This window comes from Spodoptera frugiperda, chromosome 6 (genome assembly GCF_023101765.2).
Source record: "Spodoptera frugiperda isolate SF20-4 chromosome 6, AGI-APGP_CSIRO_Sfru_2.0, whole genome shotgun sequence".
Classification (NCBI taxonomy): Eukaryota; Metazoa; Arthropoda; class Insecta; order Lepidoptera; family Noctuidae; genus Spodoptera; species Spodoptera frugiperda.
In genome coordinates this window covers 10,204,834-10,232,690 of record NC_064217.1, presented here as the reverse complement: position 1 = coordinate 10,232,690, position 27,857 = coordinate 10,204,834, and the positions used below count along the sequence as shown (strand labels likewise).

The 27,857-nt window shown below is 34.5% G+C and overlaps 1 protein-coding gene across 1 annotated transcript; it reads right to left on the bottom strand.

Moving 5' to 3' along the window:
• Nucleotides 1-205: 205 nt before the first annotated feature.
• Nucleotides 206-19,172, bottom strand: LOC118267768 (uncharacterized). The gene is made up of 17 exons (XM_050694318.1): nt 19,025-19,172; nt 9,932-10,089; nt 9,304-9,464; nt 8,500-8,876; nt 7,461-7,681; nt 7,236-7,338; nt 6,707-6,834; nt 5,996-6,283; nt 4,756-4,917; nt 4,489-4,617; nt 3,919-4,403; nt 3,391-3,574; nt 2,992-3,187; nt 2,078-2,844; nt 1,628-1,817; nt 969-1,082; nt 206-675 (listed from the first exon to the last, which is right to left on the bottom strand). Exons 1-17 carry the CDS (start codon nt 19,065-19,067, stop codon nt 605-607), a joined length of 3,777 nt encoding a protein of 1,258 aa, XP_050550275.1. The 5' UTR covers nt 19,068-19,172; the 3' UTR covers nt 206-604.
• Between the last annotated feature and the right edge of the window lie 8,685 nt (nt 19,173-27,857).

Sequence of the window (27,857 nt, the reverse complement as noted above, 5' to 3'; positions counted from 1 at the left end):
CAGTAACAAAGCTGATGATGATGATGATTTTGAGGACAGACATATTCGAAATGATCATAACGCTGTACTCTCAACTTTATTACTTGGAGGTTATAGTATTATATCCTTTTGAAATTGGTTAAATATTATTTACAACTGTTTAATATTAGACACATGATAATTTATACCATGGAATATTTATTTATTTTTCAAAGTAAAACTACACTTTCTAAAAGTAAAAACATTTAATTGTAATGTAAATATGGCTTTAATTCAGTTTTGTATAAGTACCTATGTGTAGAGCCATAATACGTTATTTCTCTACATACAATAAAAATATTTATTTATAAAAATGTATAATATTAAGTAGCTATGTATAACAATAAAAAAATTAACACAAAACACAATCATTTGTACATACAACAAGCAGAGTAAGCTACACTCAAACTTAAACAGATTTTAAACCCTATTGTTGGGTAAAGTTTAAGTTCAAATTAGAAAGTTTCAGGTAGCTTATTATGCTGAATAGACAAATAATAAAACAAACATAAAACAATTTGGTTAGTTTTCATAAAAGGTAACTAATCGATAGAAAATTAAAAAAAAAAAACAATTTTAACCAATACTAATTAAACTTAAAGTCTTGCGTTTTGGTTTTTATTGCCATGCAAATATTTTCAGTTGTGGACGGCCCATCTGAAAAAAAAACATTATACATAGTTTTAATAAAAAAAAACTGTAAAAAATATTTATGTTATGATGATAGATGAGTAAATCACATCATTAGCTTATAATTTCCTCTGTTGAGCAACGGTCACTTCTAACTCTGTTTGCAATGAGCAAATAATTAAGTTTAAAAGTTGCAAAATTCTGTTTCTTGCAAAAACCAAAATTAATTAACATGTGAGATCGAATAAATAGACATACTAGTCTTCTTTTAGCTATAAATTTTATTTTTAAAATATTAAAATAAATGATAAGTAACGTACCAATATTAAACCACTGAGTGGTCGGAATACCAGATTCCTGCCTGGCCTGAGCTATGGCTTCTCTGATGGCAAACGCTACGGCTACTGTTGAACAAATAGCTGGCTCTCCAGTTGCTGAAAATTGGAAAATTCATTAAAGAATCAAGTATTTAATGTTAATTAAGAAAGAAAAAAATACGTATATTTCACACACTACAAGCAAGTGACAAGTACAAATGGTTTGGTGCGTGTTTGGTTTACATTTAACGATAACGAGATAAAAGTGTTACTGCATTTAGCCATCTGATTGGTTCGTCCGTTAGAACGAGCCAATCAGAGTGCAGACCGAGATTAATAATCTTATGTACTGCTACATAACATAATTTATATATTCATCAAAGTGTAAATATATACAGATGGAATTAAGTTGATTTAAGTATAATAATAATTGATTTTATTATAACTTTTGTGAGACATGGGTACTCTATGTCACGCTGCTACCAGTACACTATACACTGGTGCAGTGAGTAGCAGTCGAGTTCCTCGTCAAACAGTTACGTAAGAAAGCCGATAACATAACAATTGATATTAAAAATAAGCACAAAAGCTTTTGTAAATACAGTAAGATTCAATAATTTTTCTAAGCCGCTGTAAATATAACCGATAATCTGGGTTTTTACCTTTGGATCCTAGAATAACATCATTGCTGTAGGAATTCTTCTTGAAATAGACCCTGAAGTCCTGAGGAATGTCTCTCGCCTGCGGTATGTGGTAGTCCCAGGTTCTGTCTGTGAGGATTTGTCCATTTTCAGCATATTGCAGCCTCTCACAGGTCCAGTAACCAAGACCCATCACGAAGGACCCTTCCACCTAAACAAAAAAAAAACATAATTTGGTTAGAATTTATAATGTGTTTTTGATAAACATATTATTATGTTTATGCCTGATAATATTATTTTTCAGAGCCTATTGTAATAACACTGAACGAAATTATAAATCGCATAAACTTATATACATTATACAAATTGTATTTATTGTTTGTAAAAAATCATTATCAATGATAGTGGTTACTTACATTTTTTTATTGCAAAAACTAAAATATTATCTCAAAAACTACAGTGTGACCGTACCTGTCCAACATCAATTTCAGGGCTGACACTAACACCGACATCTTGCAGAATATCTGCCCTCAAGACTTCAGATTCACCAGTCAATATGTCTATTTCAACTTCCACCAAACACATTCCATAAACGTTGTAAACCTGAGCGTCACCTAAACCAGAAAACCCGTGTGCCTGGAGATCGACATCAGCATTAAAAGCAGCAGTGATTAACTGCTCCCATGTTGGATTGGTCAACGTAGCCCTGATAGGCGCCAACCTTTCATTCAACTGATCACAACATCTCTTCAATCCGATAAGCACAGATGTTGTAGTCAAACTTCCACCAGAAATAAAACTGTTTGGAGCAATAATGGTGTTATTTCCTTTAATCTGTATCTTTTCTATGGGTATTTTTAAGAAGTAGGCAGCTAGTTGTACTGCTTTCGTGTTGATGCCTTGTCCCATTTCCACACCAGCATGTGTTATGACTACAGTCCCGTCTCCTTGAAAGACTGATAGATTTACATCAAAGCGTTGTGCACCAATTGGTGACCATCTCGCAAAAGCCCACCTCAGTCCTCGTTTCTTCCATCTGTTCTGAGTATTGAAAGAATCCACTGCTGCTCGTCTAGTATTGAAATCAGAATTTGTTTTGAGAGTATCAACCATTCCTCTTAGTTCATCAGCTAGCGTTGCATCAAGGTTAGCCAAACGCACGGCAACTGGGTCCATAGATAGTTCATAGGAAATTCTTTCCATTATGTATTCCATAAATGATATGGCTTCTAGTGTACCTGAAAGTTTGGTATATTTTTTATTATTTTGAATGAAATTATCTCACATATAATAGTTGTTATTTTACTTTAAATTTATTATCATAGCCCCAATCCAAACTCATATAGAAAACAAGCACGACAAATTAAAAAGTTTCATAAACTAACCTGGCGATCTACACCATGTGTTTTTGGGCAAATCAGTGACAGTGTCGTATGCTTTGTAGTTCATCTTGGTGGCATCATAACAGTTATTGTAGACGCCTGCGCCCAAAGCTGTCAGGGTCTCGTTGATTGTGTAACCATTGTCTTCATACATGGTCGTGTCTAAGCGTTGGATTACTCCTGCATTGTTCACTGCGATCTGAATGCAAGTACAATTATTGATTCAATACACATGATAATAATCCCGATTACGATCAGGAGACGTGGTTAACTACGTGTATTGTGTTTGTCGATATCTATTTGGCGAAGATGTTCAAGACGAATAATATGATTTCTACGAGATTAAAATTTAAACAGTGTAAAAAAACATAATTGCAAAGATATGCATATATGCATACGTACCACATAATCATTAACACAAGGTAATCTTTTGCCAACTGCTTTGAAGTTCGTGGTCAATGACTGAATGAACCTGCAGGGACGATTTAACTTCTGTACCACGAGACTGCAAGCAACCGCTGATTGAATGCTGCGAGATATCTTCATACCGTATCCACCGCCAATACGACGCACATAGCAATCGATTCTGGAAAAGTAATCATATTTCCTCGTGAATGAGTATCCATGCGTTTAAAAATAATATAGGTAAGTGACAAATGCTAGGCGTAGGTACAAGTATTTCTGAACTATACAATTTAAACATTATTTAAGTTATGAATGATAAATGCGACTCTATAAAGGCTGAACATAAAACCAGATTTACTGGGGTATCTCATTAAAATAAGACCTGTAATTACTACATTCGACTTAAAGTCCTACGAGACAGTAATTTAAAGCAAAAGGTCATGGCTGATGAAATGAACAACCTTTAATTTCATTGACGAAATACATGTATAGGTCAAATGTTGCTGGTATTATTGACATACGTACTTATTTTCATCCATTTTCAAAGCTCTAGAAATCATGACATGTGTTCCATCAAGCCACTGAGTAGCGGAGTGGACTTCTAATCCTTCTTCTGTTGGTTTGACTAAACAAACTAATGTCTCCATAGTAAAAGCGTACTGTCCATACAGCGTGCTACTTCCAGTAATAGTTTTGTATACATCGGTACCAGGACTAGTAGCATCAACAGAAGTAAAGAGAGTATTCCTTGCAGTATCAGCTTTGGCCACTTTGATATCTATTACTGGATTTTTCACATTTTTATATGTTACTTTAACTAGTTTGGCAGCTCTGTCGGCCAAGTGTTGGGTTTCTGCTACGATTATGCCCAAGGGTTGGTTGAAATATTTGACATTTCCATCGCATAGTACTTCTTCGTTTCTCTGGTATAGTAAACTTTCGGCTGGTGTAAAGGAATTAAGTCCAGGTATGTCTTTTGCTGTGTAGAAAGCTACAACACCTGGGCATGCCTGTAAACATAAAAAAGTTATGTAAAAATATAGTTCCACAGTGAATATCTCTGAATCCTAATGTTTATTATTACTTATTACTTACCAATGCAGCGGTTGGATCTATTTTGGTGATTGTACCAAGAGCTACAGTTGTGAGGACGAATGCTGCAAAAACTTCGTTCGGTAAGGATGGCATGTCTTCGGTGTATTGTGCTTCTCCTGCACATTGAATCTGGACACGAAAAATGAAATTATAGTATATTTTAGAAATTTTAATGTCCATAATGACCCACGTCTCATTCTTCAGACAGACCAATAGCCCTTTAAAAAGTTCAAGTCAAGTCATTCATGATTGTATTTATTTACTTACTAGAGACTCCACTTTAGCAATAGGCTGATTAAGAGGCCACTTCTGAGGATCTGTGGTGAAGATCTGGCGACCATCTGACACTGGTCTGGATGCATGCAAGTTAATAGCTCCTGACTCATACCGGGAGGCTCTGATAGATGGCGGACAGAGTGTTAGCAGGCCCTGTAATGAAAATCAAATACATGATAAATAGAAGAAAAGTAAAAAAAATGAGGCAACGTCTTCAAAAGGTAAAGTGCGAACTACCTTTTTGAATCAGGTAATATACATAAAACCTAATTAGTTCGAAAAATACTATGCTGAAAACCATATTAAAATCGGTTCAGTTAAACGTGCACATACATACAAACAGTGAACCTTCTTTTGTTGAAGTCAGTTAAAAATATTATTTTTACTAAGCAAAGAATTAATCAAAGAAAATCTTTTTTAGAAGAAATAATAATCAATTTCATCATTATAAATCCAGTTAAAGTGAACATGCTTGCTCTTAGATGAAATACGTCGTTACGGGGAATTGTTTAAAAAATAATAGTCTTTTTGACGTACAAGCTTTTTTTGAGGGGAGAAAATAAACTATAGTTGAAGCAAGATGAACTTGTAATTGTTATAAAAACAATACTGGATAAAACTAACCAGACAAATGGTTGGTTTGTTATTTTTGTAGAACTTAACAAGATTCGTTTTGAAATAATATTGAGTCTAGACAGGATATTGTGCAGAATTAAAAATAAAAGAAGTAACGACTTATGTTGGCAGAGCATGCGCTACTGTTGTGATCTTTGTAATCGCACAAAGAAGAAATTATTGGATCAAATGAACAATTGATCTGAAAGGGTTTCAGAAACTGCTGTTGATATTTACTCATTGTAGTAATATTGTACCTAATTATTTAACAATGTATTAAAATTGTTAATGAAAATTATAAACATGTAAAAAAATGGTAAAAAAGTTCCTTCAATACATTTTATTTTCTGTATTGAAACTTCTTTTGTCGTATTTACTGAGAACTAGCTTCTGTCAGCGGCTTTGCCCGCTTTCCCGTGATAAAAAGTATCCGATCACCCAAGTTAGTTCATACTCTTTCGTATTATAGTTTCAGCGTATTTAACGGACAAGAATCCAAACAAACAAACAAACTTTCATTTATATTATAATATCAATGTGATAATATTATAGGCGTGACAACGTGACAAATACCATAATGTTTTGGTACTAACAAATAAAACAAAGAAAATTTTACCTTAAAGAATAAAGACTTGGCCAAGAATCTCCTGTACTCCACAGAAGGCTCCGGTGGTTTTGGCTCCACGATCATCTCTCCCTCAAGCACTGCTAGGGCTGCTTGTAACGTGGTATTGTCGAACAATGGCTTTCTCAGTAAGAAGCTCTCAGTAGCTACTGCTCTCAGGAACTTAGGAGAAAGACCTCCGTACACAATTCTAGCTCTGTCGACCCTGTTACCCGCAGTTAGCTTGTAAAGACATCCTATGTTGACTATCGCGTGCGCACTTTGGGCTCTTGGCATCAGCTGAAAATGATAAAACACTTTATTAAAATAATTCCATTTGTTAAGTCATTGTTTTTATCATATTTTTCACGTTACACCTAGTTTGAAATTCACAACTTGGATCATACAAATATTTGTTTTGAATGTGCATAAGAAATATTCCATCTTTAAAGTTTTGTGCTAAAGCATCTGCAGTTTCGTTTAAAAAAAAGGTTACCCGACACTAGGATTTGCTCCTTTATCGTGGGTGCGTTTACAAATATACAATTTCACATACACATGACACCCAGGCCCGTAACAACAATCTATGGATCACTTAAATAGTTATTCTGTGCGGGAATCGAACCCGCGACACGTTGCACGACAGCCACCGGGTTAATCAATTATTTCTTATTTATGGTTAACAATATAGTTTCATTTAATTTAAGCTGACGTTTTCTTTACCTTATATGAGAAGAATTTGTATTCATTACTCAGTGGCGGTAGCAGCACATTCAAAATTATCTTTCCCGTCATATTTATCTTTAGGAAGGTGTCCATCGTTACTGTTATAGCGGCCCCGGTTATATCACCTGTAAAATAACTTTAATTGTTAATGTAATGTAAAATATCGTCAAAGTCAAAGCATTTATTTCAATAAAATTAATCCTAAATAAGGCACTTTTGAAACGTCAAATTGAATTGTCCGTCAGTCTGTCTGTCAGTGATGCTAGTGTATTAACTGTTGGTTCTCCATTAATAGATAAATATCTAGAACTAAAGCATTGTTGCCTTTCTCCTAACGATCTTAAGTGTGACAAATGATTAAGACATCCCAAGCTGATCAGGAAAAAGCATTAATGGTAATTTTATGTAATTTTATATAAATCAAAATTATTATTATTATGGGGCTATTAATATGTATAATCGGTAGATACCCAATTTTAATGTAACATTGTATATTTCAGGACAGTTTAAACACTTTTTTACTAACCAATAGTAAGCTGGGCTCCAACGGTGTACAGCAACAAGAATATGTCAGATGGGAAGGAGTTGTCCCTGTGTTTGATCATCAGATTACCTGCGATTGTACCTACCTGAAATTAGATAGAGATTGATGATTTAATTAATTTATCGCAAGATAATGGGAGAAGGGGTGTACAAGTGCTATGATTTTTCTTTTTCTGTAATACAAATTGTAATTTCCTATTCAACTTACATTTCTGACAGGTATATGGGCGACTAAATCAATATGGTTGTACAGATTTATTAAGTAACCAAAGTATTCCGTCTGAGATGCTGTCTTCAATATTCCGAGGAAGTCTGTGAGAGTATTTCCAGCACCGACCACGAGATTCTGGTCGTACGTAAAAGCCTTGAGCTCCTGAAGAGTGCTGACGTCTATTAAGACTCGAGGATACTCGTCTATTGGTATGACTCCTGCAAGAAACAGATTGGTATTAAACAACCTAATTACTAGAATACGTTTTGATTATAAAATAAAGTATAATATAATAAAACATAGTTGCTATCAACGAGATTTTTGAGTTTGAACTCAGAAATAAGAGTGAGAGCGAAAACTTGTACTAGTGTCTACTTAATATAATATGCATAGTATCAACAAAACCATAAGTCTCTGTCTACTGCCATAGAAGGAAGCTGCGGACTGCTTAGCGAGTTTACCGGTGCTCCTGTTCGAAAATCAGGAGAAGGAACAGGGTGGTTTTTAGTCAGAAGAGTCTGACACTCCCTATCCCCTCAACCAAGGTGGGGGAAGTCGTTGAATGACTTTGACCCCTCAAATAAATCCCGTGGGAGACAGGTGTTAGGTTATGTGTAGTGTTGCCCAGCAAGAGTCTTGCAAGTCTCGCATTTACCAATTAGCCAACTTTATTTTTTTGTACGATTATGATTTAACTGTAATAACTACCCGGCAAGAGTCTTGCTAGTCTTACAAATATATACCTATTAGCCTAATGCTATTTTTTATATGTTAGGTACTTTTGATCTTACAATGACGAAATAGAGTAGCTATAGTATACTATATTTTGAGGTTGTTTAATAGCGGCCACACCTTAAAATATAACTTTATAGTTAAATCTGCAAGTTAAATCTCAGTTAATACTATAGTTAATACAGTTAAATCATAATCGTATTAAAAATTAAAGTTGTATATTTGGTAAATGCGAGACTTGCAAGACTCTTGCTGGGCAACACTAGTTATGTGTGTATGTATAGCATCACTAAAACAACATTACCTTTAGCAGTATTACCAGCCACCAACATATAGGACTGCAAGCCTTCATGCGCAAGTATTTCGAACACATCACGAACCCATCTTGGCTTGTACCACACTCTACCATCAGCTAACAGTATCCTTTTAACCCCATCTTTCACCTCATCATCATGGACAAAGCACCATTCGTCTTCATCACAGGACTTATTGCAAGCCTTCCCTGACTTCTGGCATATCTGCAAGTCTTCTATGTCCAGAATCCTGTCTTCTTTTGGAGCGTCTTTGGCGAATTTCTTAAAGGCTTCCAGGATTGGTCTGTAGCCTGTGCAGCGGCAGACGTTACTGCCGAAGGCTTTTTCTACATCCAACATGGTGGCGTCTTTATTGGATTGCAAGAAACTGGAATTGTAGAAGATAAATGTTTAAATTAAGAATAATGAAGCCGTTTTACTGGTTGGCTGGTTCTGGAATATTCTTTTTATCGAAGTGCTTACACGTGTGTGTGTAGCCAAATATTTAATTTAAAATTATTTATTCTGCTGTAGGTAATGATACTTTGTAATTTTATTAAAATTTTATTTTTAATAGCTTTTAATTTTATTTTTAATATTTTTTTGTTTATTGTGTCTTGATGGAGGATTTAAACAAATTCACTAATTATATAATGATTATTATATAAGATGTCTATTAAATGTTTAATGTATTATTAAACTAAAGATTAACTATTGTCGCTACCAAATGCTTCTAAGTTAAAACCTGATCTCTTAATAACAAATCATCCTTATTTGTCTTCCATTAAGACTCAAATTATTCTCAACATACGGACCCATGCATCGCCATGACCCATCCAATGGTGCAGTAGCCGCACTGTGACCCATGGTGTTCTGCAAGGGTTTTCTGTATGGGGTGGTAGCCTATCTTCCTGTTCCCTAGACCTTCTATGGTCGTGATGTCCCAGCCTTCACAAGAGGTGACTGATGTCAAGCACTGAAATAAATATAGTTTTCTAGATAATTTTAAATGAGAACCAGTATTTAAACATCTGTTTATTATCTTCTTAGAAAAAATAAGCGTATTTTTTTCTTGGTTTTTTTGTCATTTAGGATTCCGAATTTTCTGGTTCTATACCTATTGTTATGTCTTGTATAAAAAGGTATACAAATAATATTGACACATATGGTGATTAGTCGACGCAAGTGCGTACGTACTAACGCACCTCCTTAAATATAATGTATTGTTTCAGTTTAATTAACATTTTGAATTGTCATTACTTATTTTGAGAGCAAATATTTTTTGAAAACAGAAGTTTACATTCAATTACACCTAATTTTCATTATAAGTACTTGTAAACAAACCAGATCGTATAAACATGTCAAAGAATTCATGTTTGTATAATGAATAATGGATTAGTCTTTGGCACATAAACATTTGAACCTAACTTAGGTCTTACGTACGGAATTGACAGCGACATGGGGAGCTCCAGGGCTCTTGGCAGCGGTGATCATGCAGGCTCCGCAGCCACCCTCGCGGCACATGTACTTGGTGCCGCGCAGCTGGAGGTAGTTGCGGAGATAGTCCAGCAGCGTCACGTCCGAGCTGACCTCGCATCCCACTGGAAGATGGCATTGATGGTTAGTTAAGATCTAGGTACATCTGACTGTAAGAGTTGTCAGACCACCACGGACGACTGACGACTTTGACTGCCTACTTGGCGCCATGGCTGAGCATCCAGCAGCTGTCCCAAAGCTAGACGCTATAGGGTTCAATTCCCGCACGGAACAACTCTTTGTGTACCCAACAATATTTTGTTTCGAGTCTAAGTGTGTCACTCACGATATTGGAGAAAATCCTAGTGTGGCGTAACGTTTTAAAAAGACAGTGTCCGTTTTATAATTTTTATGGCCATATGAGGTTGTGGTAGTACGACCCCAAATCGAAAACCTAATTTTATTTCATAACTGACTCGAACAATATGTACCTAATATTTTAAACATTAATGAGCTGACGGATCACCTAATGTTAAGTAAGGGAGAGCCGCATATGGATACTAGCAACAGATAAGTTAGAAATACACTGACGGCCTTTGGGGGCGATTGCGCCTCCGGTAACCACAATCCACATTGAAACACATCCGTTTTCCGTTTCATACTAATTGCTGATACATTTAACAACAATTCGATGTAATCTCGATTACACAATTAGGAACAATTAAGTACTTAGTGAAGGTTAACTTACTTTACGATTTCTCCTTAGTGAACCTAACTATGATAATGCAATAGGCTTTCCCCTTAATTGTGGTTTAAGGTTAAGTAGTTTATGCTAACCATTTTATTACCTAAAGTGACCTAATAGAAGTTTCTGGAGTTCTATTCGAAGTTTTGTAATAGGACATCTTCCTTCTACCCCAATCTTAACAAAATGTCTTATGGAATAAGTAAAAATAATTGTTGCTTTAATGTGCCTTTTTTAAGGAGTCCCTCCTTCAAATCATCCAATGGCTCTTCCCGCTTTGGGTAAGATGAGATGAAGTTTCAGATTTTTACTGACTAAAGAAGTTCCTACTCCTGCTTCGAGTCAGTTAAGCCTTTCGCGGTTCCCGACAATTATTATGCTGTATGCTTATTGTATGCCATTAAACAAAATGTAACAACAAGAAGTGCCTTCAGCAATTATCATAGCAATATACAAAACAAAGTGATAATTTAACGAATTGTATTACATAAGTTAAGTAGTCAGCAAAAGATTCTCTTCTGCGTAGGAGGATAAAAAATCAGATATAGTAGAAGAAGCAATGTGCATCGTTTTCCCGGTTGCGGGACGCGAGTACGGGCACCATTTACACCGATCTACTCAATCAACCCCGAGAAGACTAAAGAGACCTCCACAAGTATAAATACTAGATATTTATAGATACTAGATAGTGACGTATACGAAATCCGAAAACAGCAAAAGGTTCAGTAATTTCACCTAAAGAAATTTACAAAAACACCCGTTAAAGAAAGCTGTGAATGAGATAATTAGCATTCAGTTAACGTTTATACAAATCTAAGAAGGTTACTTACCTACTTTATAAATTATAATCAAGTTTTTTATCAACGCACTAGGAATAATTTTTTTGTAAATGGCAACTTTTTGTGCGTAATCATTAAAATATATCAAAGTATGCAGTCAGCTCTCTCCTTTTTTTAAGTTACCGTAATGAACACTATTATCTCTTTACACTCTTTACATGTATGTTTTTTGTTTCATAATTTCTATGTGTAGACGTGATGTGTAGTGTGTGTGTGTGTATGTGTGAGGCTACTACCGAGACTTTTACGTTTTGCATGAGGCTCGGCGGATAGTAAGAAAGCCATCCATAGCACTCATCTACAACACGCATCTTTCCATATAAAAAATATAGCTTAGCTGAGTTCGTTTTCGCCAATGCTAAGCTATGTGTACCAATGAATATGGTTCCTGAAAGCCAAACACATTCACAACAACGTAGCATAGATCTCTGGTGGAAAAGCACCCAAATAACTACAAAGTATTGTAAATTAGGTAGGCCTATGTTCAGAATTGGATGATGATGATGATTGAAATATATGGTTGAATTATAATACAATTTCTTTAATTCGCTAGGTATATTAATTTAATAATGATAATTTTCTAGTCCAGTTCTTATACTAACTTAAAGCCTCTCGTCATGGTTGAAGCACATTAGGTAAGTAGTATGCATAATTTTATTATAATAGTAATGATCATTAAAATATAGTTATTGAAAGTTTTATTTCACTGCGGTTGAAATATATGAATAACTATTTTTTATCTGCTATTATTATGAAAAATATAGGTTTTGTGAATTGAATAGTGACTCGGGTGCGGTTTCACACACTCTGCTCAGCACTTATTGATCGTAGCGTAATATTTTATAGCTTATAATCCTTCTTGATAAATGAACTATCTATCCAACTTAAAAAGTTTTTTTTAAATCCGACCAGTAGTCCCGGAAATTAGCGCGTTCAAAAAAACGAACTGTACATTTTAATAATATTAGTGTAAGCTTTTTTTTAGTTTTAGTTGCGGTAATTGATTTTTAAAGATAGACTTTTTTAAAACGTGTTTCTCGCATTATAATATGTGAAGATTTAATTAAGATATTAATATTTTTCATAACTTGCATTTTTTAGATTAATTACTAATTTATTTTACGTTATAACACGTATAAACGTAAACGTATGTATAAAGTATATTTACCTAATATATTAATGACGAATAGTTTTTTTGCAAAGCGTATAGTAGTACGTTGCACGACTCGGAAGTCGAACCATGGACCCCTCACACCGCAGGCGTACTGATAACAAGAATTGATACAAATTAAGTAAAAAACACAATCTTTACCTCATGTTGTTCCAACTCTTCATAATTTCTCAGAATTTTACACGTAGTGACAAACACGCATGGAATTTTATACAAGTACTTTGCTTTTTCTGATCCGGTTTTTTGAAAAGAAAGTGAAATTTTGGTCACCTTATGGCGAGTTAAACGAGGTCGAAACGTCCGTGTTCTGATTGGTCGGTCCATCGGAGCGCCAGATACGGTAATGGTAGATGTCACCAGAGAAATTTATAAAAGAGATCAAGAATGCCAATTCAGGCGTGTACATTGTACAATAACATGTTATTTAATGTTAAAGTAATTATAATTATGTAGCAGCAGATATCATTTGAGAAATGAAAGAGATCAAGAATGCAAATATAGATGTGTACAATAACATGTTATTTAATGTTAAAGTAATTATAATTATGTAGCAATGTAACTTCATGGGTCATTATGTTAATTTTTAACGTGTTTTGTAAAAAATATGCGTTTTAAATGACGCACTTTATTTGCTAAAGAAGTAAATAGCGGCGTCATGTAATATTCCATATTTTATATTATATGTTTTATGCGAAGCCTATTGTTTTAAATAGTTATACTATATGGAGAATCTCGACTGACAATATACAAAAAATGAGTGACATAGACACAGTAGTTACCTAAGCCAAAAAATGCATTTTTCTCTTGTCAAGTTTAAACTTCATACTACAGCAATTTGATTTGTTTTAAGACTACCAAGGTAGTAGTTGCCTATTGATAAAGATCTCAATGGCGACTCCACAAAAAGATATTTTAGTTTACAAGGTGAATAGTGTATACTGGCATAGTATTAATTAAATCATTATTAACACAGGTTCTTTTGTGATTTTGGTGTTAACACATAATAACTGCTTGCTATTTAGTTTCTGGGTTTAATTAAACATACTTTTTGTTTTACTGCAATTGCAAGTAATGGTTACACTTCATAAAAATGTACTTATTACAAAAACATATGTTATTTATCGCAGAACCCACTATTTTTTTAAACAGTACGTTGATTTTCTCAACCTTTGATATTATCTTGGCTCATAGGACAGTTTTGGGACATTATCTTTGGATTACTCTAATGCATGCTTTCACCAACCACCTCTAAACTGTCACTTAGTTAAAAGTTATTTAGCGTGATGTAGCAACTCAACTAACCCCTTACTTGTAAATTAAATGTCACCTATCTTAGTTAAGGGGTTCGTTTTTTAGGTTGATGAAAAATAGGAGTTGTTCTGTCTGGGAATTGCACAATCTGCAGTACCTAGTTAGTTACCCTGCCACTGCACCAACGCATCATGCAGTGCCGTTTAAGTATTAGTGTTTGTAATTGCACCCACGACACAAATGAAAGTGGATCATTTTAAAAAGGTAAAAATAAAAAAGTGCCCAGCCTTTTTAATACCAATAAATAAATCAAAGTCATAACGGCTTTGGAATACGAGTATGTAGGTTATTATCTTATCTTAATTTTGACCAGAGGAGAGCTAACTGCACTTGCGTCTAGTTAGATGGAGAAACAAAAACTGTAACACACAAACCGGTTGGTAAACTAGTTATAGGTAATTGTACCAGTAAGTATGTTGGTTTAAAGTTTACGTAATAATGTTTATTAATATTCCATGGTGTATGGAAAATTTCATGATCAGTGACCACTGTTATAGTTCTTTTGTTGTACAGTCAGCCTTTTTTTAAGGGGGAAAATTATCAAACGATCACCCAAGGCAGGAGAAGTCCTGCCTGCAAGTGGTGAGGCGAGAGGAAGTGTCAGATTCTTACTTACTGGCTAAAAATCACCCTGTTCCTACTCCTGCTGTTTGAGACGGGGCCGCACTAGGTAGTGCCGGATTACCGCCGTTAAATTTGAAGTTGCTCGTGCGTATCTATAGTTTGCGCGCCGTTGTAATTGCAGCGGTAATTCCCTCTTTGAGGAGTCAGTATATTATCATTGTTAGTACATGACTCTTAGTGTAAAAAGTTAAATGCCTATTTGTAAACATGGGGTTTAAAGCGAATAATTAACAACGTTATGTAACCTGTGTATAAAAATAACAATAATTGAGCCAGAACCCAGGACATCTCGTTCTGTAATGTTTTCGTGTTAGAATAAGATGACAATCATTTTGATAACTAATTTAAATCGAATCATACCTTCACGGTAAATTATAATAAATAATTATGTTCTGCCTGCCTGTTTTCGATATTTATGGGCGCAATATGTTATGACTACAGTAATGAGACATTATTTATCAAATGCGATATCATTTACTTAATTTTTGGTTAAAAATAACCTAGTGCGTAAGTCGCATTGTTTTATCTCCAAAGTTGATTGACTTTGTTGCAGCTATTCCGTAGATTAGCTCGCGACAGACAGATCAGGAGAATATAAACCAAAATATAAAATTACATCGACCACAAACTTAAAACTAAAGTTGTTACGGATTCAAAAATTTAAACATTCGCGGATGCAGATGCGGTTGCGGATGTTGGGGTTTTAAAAGGATATATAATTTACATTTTAAATGCATAAATAACTGGAAATCATTATTCATTATCAACTTAAAATTAACTTTTTTATTTATTTAGGTATTACTTTTCGAATGAAGTGCAATAGTGTAAACTAAAACAAACACGAAACAAGTGCCTGTTTGACTCCGCCCACTTTCTTCAAATCTTGTTATTGATCTGAATTCCGTATTGATTGATGCAAATTTAAATGCGGATGGGTGATTTAAAAAAAACTTTAACTTTTATTTCACGAATCATTATCCTCCCGCTTTTTAAGCATCGTGGTAGCTTATTATCATCCTTATTTTTATTGGTTTAGTTGAGAGCAGTGTCACAGTTTAATTTATTGAAACCCAATTTTGTGTTCTAGTCGGCAATTGTTTGGTTGAGAATAATGACGCCGTTAACTTTTTGTATTTATTTTTTTTGGAAAATCACCCGGATGCAGATGTCGGAATTAATACGAATATTCCGCATTTGCGAATGTGGACGCGAATATTCGTAACACGCCTGCTTAATACTACACTGGAATACAATCATTACTGACAGTTTCAAAGGTTAAGCAAGCAAGTAAGTAAGTAAGTGAGGAAAGTTTCTTTTTTTATAAATTTGATTGAGCACTTTGAGGTTAACAAGTAATAATAGAGAAAATTGACAATTCCGTCCTTTGGAACAATGGTGACAATAATGTAACAATTAGTTATTATTATACGTATTATGTGGAAATCTCAAGGCATTTTACGAAGGGCAGTTTGATTACATAGTTGCCTTAAAATGTCATTTATTTTTTTTATTGTTATTTATTCTATGATCATAGATGGAGATTGCCTCGGTGTCAAGTATTTGTTGGTGTGACTGCAAAGCAACGGATCTTTGGTTATATTTCCGTGTGAGGTAAGGCATTGCAAGTAAATACCTATAGTTTCATCAAAACACTGATTGTAAGTACTACATATTTGCACAGTTTTAAGAAATATGCCTACAAAAGTGTTTTACAAACAAACAAACGAAGCCAAACATCAAAATTTTATATCAATATTTATGTAGTGTAATTTTATCAGATAACAGCGCTAGAAAAAGGGTATTCTAATTCTTCTATGGTATTTGCAGTCAACAAATAAAAAAGATACTTAAAGTGTTTTCTTCGTAAAAAAGATATTTTCATTGGTGAATCAAAATATAGAATGATTACGAAATATCATTCTTACATTGTGAGTGTTTGGCTTAGAAAGTACTATACAATTATACCTATATAATATGCCTACGGCATTAAGCCCACCTCATGTACACATCATGTGCATGAAGAATTAAATATATAAATAAATATATACTTATTTTATGTAAGAAAGATTTCATTTTATGTGTTTCATATCATATGGCGACAGTTTCAAATTGTTATCGCTTACACTTAAAAAATAATCTACAGTATTTTCGTGACTCGGTGGACGATTAAATCAACGTGACAAGTTACGAATTAACTTTCATTGTAAAGGTGACATGTTATGCAGTATATATGTACTGGTTATATATAAGTATATATACGAGTACACACAGAGAAAGTATGCGGAAGGTCTATGTACCAGTTTAAAAGCGTAACTTAACTATAACTAGAGTTAACCAGTAGATTATTTCATATCTGGTTACCTGTCTGTCATTATGATAATTATTCATTTGACAAGGCCGGTTAAAAGTAAGTTAAGTAGTTAACTTTTTAAGAAGTTAAAACATGTAAGTAACTGGTATCAGTATCACCATCATTAACAGTCTATAAGTGGCTACTGCTGGCCAAAGGTCCCTTTTCACACAGAGAAGGTTTGAACATTACACACCACGCTTGCTCAATGGGAGTTGGCGATTTCAATCTTATAATTAGTCATAAGCATAAACAACAGCCGAGAGATTCCACGACTGGACTATGGGTTTCTTCTACAAAAGACGGATTTGCTGTAATCTCCACGCTTGACAGAAGGGTTGGAGATTCCAGTTTAAAAACTAAAATATTATTTGTGAATAACTTAAGACCCGTTTTATAGCGGACGATTTTCCAGCTTCTACGCTAACCAAGCAGCCAATGTGTGAAGTGCAAATGGGATATAGTTTGTTACTTTTAAGAGAAAATCGAGAAAGTAGATTAGATAGGAGACTTGATATAAATACAGACAGTTATCTTCATACAATGTTGTGGAACATTAACCGTAAGTTAATTCAGTTTCGTTCGCGTGTCAGTAACAATTTACTAACTTAGTAACTATGTAATCGGATAATAGATAATAGCTATGAATCGTTTCTTCAAATAGTGCAATTTATAGTATCAACCGAACCGTTGTAGCCTTTCGTATGCCGTATATAAGACAACAATAGAAAATACATTGTGTTCCGCGTATATCTTCGTATGTACCGGCACACGACGGACTAAACAAATAAAAACATCAGTTTTTCATCTCCAAAAGGGTATACAGACGTGCTGCTTATAAACCTCCTAACCGATTTTAATTACGATAGCCAGTCTGTATAACTACACTACCCCACTTTGCAGGAGATATTATAGTGCAAAAGAGAATGTGCCTGTGTCTGTGCCACAGACACAGGTGCATTCTCTGTTCCTTCATTCTCTAAGCTCAAAAGAACAGCAGACAGACACCCACCGGAGAGAGGTAAGAACAACGGTTTTACGTACTGTCCGAGGCACGAGGGTGAAACACCGCCGAACTTCCTGACTCCATGCTAATTTTACTCAGAAAATACTATTTTTAGTCGGCGTGGGAATCGAACTCGCTACACGTTGCACAACACGCAATTACTGCGCCAACCGTGCAGTTTGCAGCAGAGGTGCACCTAATATTAATGTAACACGCGCTTCGCCCAAGTTACGGTACAAGTTCTATAATGTATGGGTACGTTATAATCATAAATTGATAAAAACTCCAGACCCTGTATATGGCTTTTTTTTAAACCGAAACAATTAAGAATATTTTTACGAAACCGGGAAACCATCACCTTGAATATTCATTCAGTCATAATATTAAATAGTCATTTATGTATTATGCAAAAACAAAAAAGTGAAACGCACATAATCTTATTAAAATGGCTTAAATAATAACGGTATTATTTATGTTAAATATTTTAATATGTAAGATTATAATAAGAAATTAATAATACTTGATAAACATTAAAACACTGTGATTATGTGGGTATTATTTTAAGTTTTAAGATATTTGATAATATGTGAATACCTTCGCAAATCTACGAATTTACAGAGAAAATAGCAATAAATATTAAATAATAAACTTAAATCGTATTATGTTTTACCCAAACAAACAACGAAATCATGACTAAAAAGTCTTCAAAAACAGATTGTGTTTACATATAATTATACATTACAAACAAAATTTCAAAATTCACAAACACACGCTCAAATTTAATGATAAACAAACTTATTTCACTATCAATCTCTTCAAAAGAAAACACGAAACTAATTACATTAAACAAAATGTTTAGTAAACATAGAAAAATAAACCGAAAGCAAACACAATATAAAATAAATTAGCTTACAACCACGATTTGAATAGAAAAAAACACACGGTAAAAGAAAAATCATCATAGACCATTAATTTGGTAAAAAACGGTAATTTAAAAAAAATATTTTGGCTAACCTGAGCACTCAGTACCGTTGACCTTAAACCTGATCCTGTCCATGACTGTATCTTACGAGCCCATGTAACAAACTGACTGGCTAATACAATAATCTGAAAGACACTACCTGTATATGTACCTCGGTGCAAACATACGCTGTTATTTTCTGAACGTGACCGCTGCGTGTTTTTCTATTTACTTTAAAGGTGACTTATTGTTATTTGCTGTAAAGGTGACGTACGTAAGATGCTATTGTAAATATTTTTACTTCAGTTTGAAATGTAAAAAACAATACCCCCATCGGTTATTTTACACAGAAGTTACCTATACATACTTACTTTTACAGAGAATAATAAGTTAATAGTTTAAAAAGCAGCTGACAGCTTGTTCTATAATATTTTTTTACAATTTTGCAAATATTTATGTACAGGCATTTTATGCTATTTATGTGTCACATTGCCGGATGGTGATAAGATAATAAAATATGCATACAAAACGATGGTATGTATAAATACCATCGATATAGATACTATCACCATAAAATACATGGTACTAATTTATGACCTACATTACCGAGATACACATTGAACGCCGTAGTGGTCACCGGTGATCGACGTTAGCGGAGAATTTGCCTTCAACAGTTTTCTATTGGCAGTCAAAGACTTAAAGAAATAACACTTTTAACTAGCAGAAGGGTTGAGTTCGTTGGTAAATGTAGAAAATTTAATCTTTCTCTTGGGTACCAGAGTTCATACAAATGTTTACATTGGTGACTTAACGTTTTGGAAGTTTTAGAAGTTATAATAATATTTTTGTACAACTCCATGTATTACTTTGTTTTGTCAATAAATATTTGATTGTAAATGCCTCTTTGAATTCAATAAACATATTTATAATATTATGTATTAAAATCTTCCTTAGATTTTGATACTGACTTTTTGTCACTTTAAATCGCGTGTCATCGCGTGACCGCGCCACTGCAATGACCGTATGTTTTCAAAAAACAACATCTGAATCAATCACAGATCTATAATACAAAAATTAATCGTTAAATGTTTTGCTAAGCGCAAATCTCGAAAATAGCTGAACCGATTTTGTTATTTTTTTGTTGTTGTATTTGGTATTGTTAGGAGAAGGTATTTTTGCAAGAAAAAAATAACAAAGATGCGCAGATAGATAGTTATTAATAAAATTGCCACTAGAAACTGCATTAGTAATAAAAAATAAATATATCATTGCATCATAAAAAATATTTATTTTCATACATAATATTTTTAGAACCTGACTTTAAGAAAGAAAGATTTTTTTATGCCTTTGTTTGTATGTCCATGTAGTTTTTAAAAGTGTGTCATATTTACTGGCCAATTTTTTTTAATAAAATTATTATCGTATGTCATATTTAGTTTTTTTAAAGGGTGTCAAGGTTTAAAGTCATATTTTTATGGGCCAAGTTTTTTCATAAAATTATCGTGTCACAAAAAACCCAAGTATTATTATTATAAGTATAAGGTATGGGATTATAAACCTTATTGTGATGAACTGATAAGGTGTTATTGCATGATTGAAGTGAAAGTGTGGATCAGATTTCGAGATGGCGGGTACTACACCGAAGCTATAAATGCATTAGTATGGTGCATTCAACTATGTATAGGTAAGCATGACTTGGAATGTGTATTTACTTTCTTTCTCAACCAGATCAAGGGCAGGAGATAGTATAAAAATCTTTGACGGTGTGCAGTGAAGATTCGACTGCGATTTTTTCCTGTTTCGTAACAAAATCTTCCTACTACGGCTACTTTACGGACGGACACACTGACGGACAATTCATATTGATGTTTCATAAGTGTCTAATTAAGGATGAATTGAAATAATTGTTATATGGCAATACCCCCTATCACATGGGATTTACACCACAAATTGTGAACATTGGGTGTACTTGTGTATGGACCTCTGCCTACGCCTTTGAGAGAAAAGTCGTGACAATGAAATAAATGTCTTGACTTTGACATTGACTGATATAACAGGAATTTTGATTAAGCAATACATATTTATTTCTCAATGTAAATAATACCTCTTAGTATTATTTTGTCTTTAATTTCTCGTGTAATCTAAGATCAGACTACTATTATAGGACGAGATAGAATGATAGAAGTCGTGTTTCAAATGACCTCAAAGTACTGAAGAATTGTTTTAGAACAATTATTATTTATCCCTCTATAGAGATATAGATATAATACTTATGAATGAATGTAATATTGTAGTGTTACAATAGAAAATACCATCTATATTCTATATTATGTTCTATCTGCTATTGTATGTGCTGTCTACTATAGGCAGTGTGTATATACTGACTAGGTATCTACATACGTACATTTTAATAATATTATTATGAGAGACAATATGCTACTTTCCTTCTAGTCAAGTCCAGTAGTTATATATATCAGAACGTCAAAAAGTATATTTTCTATGAATTTTGTATGAGACAGACATTTTGACCGTTTCTTACAGTTATGTTATCAATCCTCTCCTTATGGTAATAAGGAGAGGATTGATAACATAATTGTGTCCGATGTATGGTAATACATCGGACACAATTAGACAATTCGTGCTGGTGTTGAGAATTTTCCATTTTGACGCAGGGAAACCTTCAAGAGCAGCCTATATTTTTGGGGATAAAAGACTAGGGACCTTGGGATTTTTACCTCACCAAAACCACCCCGGAGGCCAACCTCTACACTTGTAAGGAGCACTGAGACTTCTTAGTACACCTTCGGAGCCCCCACGGTACAACGCCTGTTACGGAACATTCCTAGGGATCCTCAAAAGAACCTAATAACTGGTACCTTGCTTGATTAGATCAAATCCGATCGAACCCGACACCCCTTTTTCAGCAGCCGTACCTGTAGTCACTTGATCAATGAAGCAGATTTACAATAGATTTACCGGATATACTATTACTGTTGAAATGACTAGTGAAACAGTCGTAACAAAATTGCAATGACGACTGCGAAGGTCAGGGTTCGAATTTGGATAGCGTAGGTCCGGTTATTGTGATTTGATGAAATTAGAAATAGCCATTAAACAAAAGACTAAACCTAGGTTAAGTAAGCCATAGCTATGTAAGATTTGTAGCAATTGGCGGTCTATTGTCTGTGAAGTTATGTATGTATGTTAATCTTGGCTAGTGTGAATATCTTAGATCTTTCGTCCTATTTGAACTTCGATAAAGTTGGTATTAAACTTTTTGAATATCTACTTCAGGACTAAATAAAAAATACCGCCCGACCAAGGAATCACTGTCTTCTCCCGCCTTGGGTGAGGCGAGATATAGTGTCAGATTACTGACTATGACTATGACGTTCCTACTTCTGCTTAGAGCTGGAACCCCAGTTACTCTTTAAGTACTCCGCAGCTTCGGCAGGAATGGAAGGTATTTGGAAAAATATTGAGGTAAACCCAAAAGAAAGTAGGTACTAGTATTGATATAAATTCCGCAGTTCACTTTAATTTAGATTGTTTGTTTTTATATTACGATCTCCAAGAAATGTATTAAAAGTCAAGATTTATCTAATACTTAATTAGGGGGTTACTCAAGGTCAATAGGACGCCATTTTGGCTCATGATATGATTAATCAGTGTATTGTTATAATTATAAAATATATTGTGATCATAACAATACAGTTGATTATTGTCTGTATATTATTAAAATGTATTAATCCATCTACTGTCTCATTAGTCGAGTGGTCGCAAGTGCGACCGTCTGGCGAATATTACAGGTTTCTTTTCGGTTATTCGAAAATTTCTCAGTAGTAGCACGGGGTCTACAATTTTGCCCAGTATAAATGGCAACAGGTTCACCTCCTATTACATGAGATATCTTATAACGCAAAATGGTGAAAAGTGTGTGTATATTGTACTGTGGAGTTAAGTCTCGTAATGGGCACCTCTGCCTACCACTTCGCTGATAAAAAGGCGTGAAGTTGTATTTTTGTTTTTATTAATCCATCGTTCGTTTTTAACCAGTTCATAATGGACTCGCTTCGTATGATCTTTCCACACATTTGAAGGTCAGATTGATTAGATTCAGCTGGTTTTGCATAGCTTGATGTAAATAAGAAATGATACTGTTGTTCAAACATAAGCGCCTTATTAACTTGTATTGCAATTCACTAATCATGTTCGACGTATTGCTTTAAAAAATAATATAGGCGTTATAATTAAATAAGTAATGAGAGTAATTGACGCTCCATTGTCTCTGCCTAGCTCCATGAGAGACAGGCGTGAGGTAATATAATTATGTATGTATGTAAAATGAGATCACATAAATAATAATGAATGTTGCACGAATGTGACCCAAGGCTGATGTTAGATTTCTGTACCTATCTGCCAAAATATTTTCTATCCTACTTAGGATCTCTTGTTGGAAGCCCAGATTTGATAAATTATAAACAAATATTATGACTAGGTTTTTCTCTAAAGTCGAGTATGGAATAGTGATCCTTAGGTATATACTGAAAAGGAATTTAATAAAATACTTGTTAGGTTTGGTTACACATATTATTATGAGTATGTACATAGGTTTGTTTGTTTGTTATTTACCTACATACTTCTATGAAACAAGAAAACAAAAATGCTTATGTACTAAACAAGTAGTTTGACTGCACGGTTGAAATTGTGGCTGGGCAATCTGCTGCCATGCAACGTGTAGCGGGTTCGATGTTGTTTCATGTCTGGGTGTCATGTGTAAATTAACTTGTATGTTCGTAAACGCAACCGTATTATTTATAAACTTTTAAAAGAAGTAAACTTAGTATTGTGGATAAATTACAAAAAAGAAAAATCACCTTTTTTTAAGGGGGAAAATCGCTCAATTACTTCTCCAAACTCGAGTGAGACGAGGGGGAATGGTAGACTCTTTCTGACTAAAAACTACCCCGTTCCTACTCCTGCTTGAAGCCAGAGCCCCGGTACACCCACTAGGTAGTACGCAGTTCAAGAATCATTCCACCTGTGTCAAGATTCAAAACCCGGTCCAATCCAATTTCAGTGTGAATTTGCTTCATTGAAAATTATTTTTCAAAAGACTGACAAATACCAAGAAGGTACAATATCTAAAGCAACTGTGTCCACATGACTGTTATTGACTTTGTTTCAAAATACAATTGAAATTAAATAAAATGGTAATTACTTGGAGTGAGTGAGAGAGAGAGAGTATGTTTTTAACTTCAAATCGCGATAAAAAACGGCGATTTACTTCTTAAGTAAAGGAGAAGTAGCTTAAGTTTCATTCCCAAGCTATAAACAGTTCAAATGATTGAATTTTCTAATTTTAAAATTGTAATGATCAAATACTTAAACGCTACTCAATTCTAAGATGCTCTTAAGAATAGTTCTATCGCTACAAATTCTTTGTAAAATGACAGAGATAGCATGATATCTAAGCACAACTTAATATTAAGTAGCTTGCTAATATTCAACTGTTAGTAAAGGTACTTTTCCACCAGGGATGTGCTATGCTACGTTGCTGAGGATGAGTTTGGTTTCAACTAATCATATTTATTGGTATACATAAGTGAGCACTGGTAGTAACGGACTCAGCTAAGCTATATTTAATTTTTTCTTATATGGAAAGATGCGTGCTATGGATATGGCTTCCATACTATCGATACATCTCATACTCAAGCTGCACATCTTACTCGCATAGCTGCATAATTTTATATGAATGGAAACGATCCCATAGTTCACAGCTTAATTATTACATCTTTGAAGTATAGCTACATAGCACATCTTTGGTGGAAAAGCACTCTAATGCATGAGTCTCGTGACTTGACCCAAGGTTTCAAAGTCGTTATTTTCGGTACGTTTTCCCATAACAGAACATCATGCCACAGTAGTATTTTTTTAACCAAATTATTCATTTGCATTTCTCACACATAAACAGTCCATTAATCATTTCTGTATTTCCTTTCATCCATCAACGTTTAAATTCGTGATTTGCTAAGTCATTTCGACTTTCATACCTAAATCCCACCTACGTAGGTAATTATTATGTCTACGAAAGACGATTTACCAATCAGCTACATTTATTAGTATTACTAGCTTCTGCCAGTGACTTTGGCCGCGTTCCCGTCGGATAAATGTATTCTATCAACCAAATCGAGATGACTTAATACCTTATCTGTATACCAAATCTCATCAAAATCCTTTTAGTATTTTTAGTGTGATTGGCGGATAAACATCCAAACAAACAAAGTTTCCAGAACATAGCCATTGCGAGATGACGGACTTGAAGGCCCTAAAACCACTGGGCGCGTGTGAGAGAACGAATCTCCTCACACCCCAGGTGTCGCAAGAGATACTCCGGCCGTTAGGGATCGCGTGACAATCTCCGGCTACCGTAAGTGCGTGTCGACGGACGGCGAGCAAGGGTAGCTCGCTGCCCGACCTGAACCAGACCCTTGCGTACGGCGCGTCGCGTTCCGCGTTTAAAGAGTCATTAGACCACCACAAATGGGGGCCCAATAGGGTTGATGTCTGATCCGGAACTGGATTTTAGTCAGTAAGAGTGACACTCCCACTCGTCTCGCCCAATGCGGGAGAAAAATAATGTCTCCCGCATATTAAAAACACCAATTTCATCTTTTTATAAAAAAAAAAAACACCATACGCACCCATTTTTGGTTTTCCATTGTTTTGTACCAAGTTTTGCAAGTATGTAATAATTGTATTTGAATCAATTAGGATAAATTAATAAGATGAACATTAATTTTCATGATTTCTTTCTCAAAAATTGGTACAAAACATTTCTGTTTAAAGATACATGGACGAAGTTGGAGGCAGAAGCTAGTTTTTTAATGAATTTTCAGTAGTTTACTACTCACACTTTGACCTAACGTAACTATCAGTTAACAATTGAAAGAAACAGTCTACACTAACTCAGCAATCTCGTTGATCTCTCGAGATTGCATTCCCTAATAATTGCGCCGTTGTTTTTTTCTTTTACAGCCTAAATATGCATAACAATGGACATGGTATCTACGCATTTATAATTTACTCAGACAACACTGAAATTGCTATGTCATTGTTATTCATATATTTTATTATTATTCTACTGTATGTTATGTACAATATTATATACCTATCTTTCTACCTTTGAGTTCTTGGAAAAAAATATTAGTGAAAAACGTACTTGGAATTCGACAATTATGTTTTAAACTTATTTATGTATTAGAGCATCAATTTCGTGGCTAATGTTCCGGAGCTGCGGACTACTTATCGGGTTTACCAGGGCTTCGGCTTGAAAAGCAGAAGTAGTAAAGAGGTGGTTTTTAGTCGGTAAGAGTCTGACACTCCCTCTGGCGTCGCCCAAGGCGGGAGAGGTCATTGGATGGAGGAGGCCGCAAAAAAAGATGCCGCAACTACGTGGCGCAAGCGCAGATGTCGCATCTTGCGACGCGTCGGCGCAACGCTGACTCCAGAGCAAACATCACGAAAACGCGACGCCTGCGCCGCGTAGTTGCAGCGTGTGCAATATGCATACGTTTATGGAACGCCTACAATGGAGTGAAGGCGCAAAAATAAAGTCATAGAATTCTTTTTCTGCGCAATACCGGACTTCACAATTCAATCTTACGAACAATTCAATTTGACGTTTGAAAAGTGCCTAATTAAGGATTTATTGGCTTGATTTCACGGTTGGTGTGGTGGCTGAGCAACCGGCTGCCAAGTAACGTGTAGCGGGTTTGATTCCCGCAGGAGCAACTTTTCGTGTGATCTCTCAATTGTTGTTTCGGGTCTGGGTGTGATGTGTATGTGAACTTGTATGTTTGTAAAAGCACACACGACACAGGAGAAAATCCTAGTGTAGGGCAACGTTTTGTTTTAGAGAAAAGAAAATGAATTGAAATAAATACTTTGACTATGTTCTGTTATGAATGAGATCGAAAAATGTAAGAAACTTTATACTGTCCTTATGTGGATAATGTTAATTAGTTTGGCATAATTTGTAATTCCAGTCACGTTTCATTTACTTCAATAAGCGGTATAATGTGGTATACGTGTGTAAATTGGTGACATTGTAGAATTTTTTTTTAATTGTGTACACAGTTGTTGCATTTGTGTACAATCGATTAATGTGAAAATGGCTAGGGTTGATATTGAATTAGTGAGAAGTTTGACACCCTCTTACGTCGCGATTAATGTTATTCATATGCAAAAAAATTAACAAACTGAAGTATAAATGTTTCATCCGCAAAACAAACAATGTGCCGTAAATTCGTCACGACTTTTATCCCTAAAAGGGTATGTAGAGGTGCACATTATGGCACGTAATGTCACTGTACAACGTGCATCCACTTTTGACTATTTGTGTTAGAAGTCCCATGTCGTAATTCCAGACTCCGTGCTACTATTGAGAATTGAGAAGTTTTCGTAAAACCTATAAAACAGATAAAAGAAATACTGTTTAACAACATGTACATCTTATATTTGTTTAATTTTCTGAAGTAGTAGGTACTTACGGTACACACTTACTTCTCCATAAGCTAAACAGAAATTCGACACACATTAACCCTATTTTTGAGCAGGCTAATGTGAGTCGAATTTCTGTAGCAAACGACTATTTATGTTCGTATTTTTGCTGCTGTTTTACAGCTTAAATTAATGATTATAATGATTATAAACCACCAATAAATTTAAAACAAACAAATCAATCCTAATTAAACACAACCAACCTAATAGAAAAACAAAATATAGAAAGCAAAATTGTACTTGTGCTTTCCATAACAATCAGACAAAGTGCCAAAGGTGACAGCCCTAACAAAAAAAGTGTTTTCATGCACACTGTTTACCAAA

What these genes read in the sequence shown, in the direction of transcription:
- LOC118267768 (XM_050694318.1), bottom strand. Translation starts at nt 19,067, where the DNA reads ATGGACAGGATCAGGTTTAAGGTCAACGGTACTGAGTGCTCAG. An exon ending in TAGATCCAACCGCTGCATTG is followed by an intron (nt 4,404 to 4,488) that starts GTAAGTAATAAG and finishes TTATGTTTACAG; the next exon opens with GCATGCCCAGGTGTTGTAGC. An exon ending in TTGAAAATGGATGAAAATAA is followed by an intron (nt 3,575 to 3,918) that starts GTACGTATGTCA and finishes TTACTTTTCCAG; the next exon opens with AATCGATTGCTATGTGCGTC.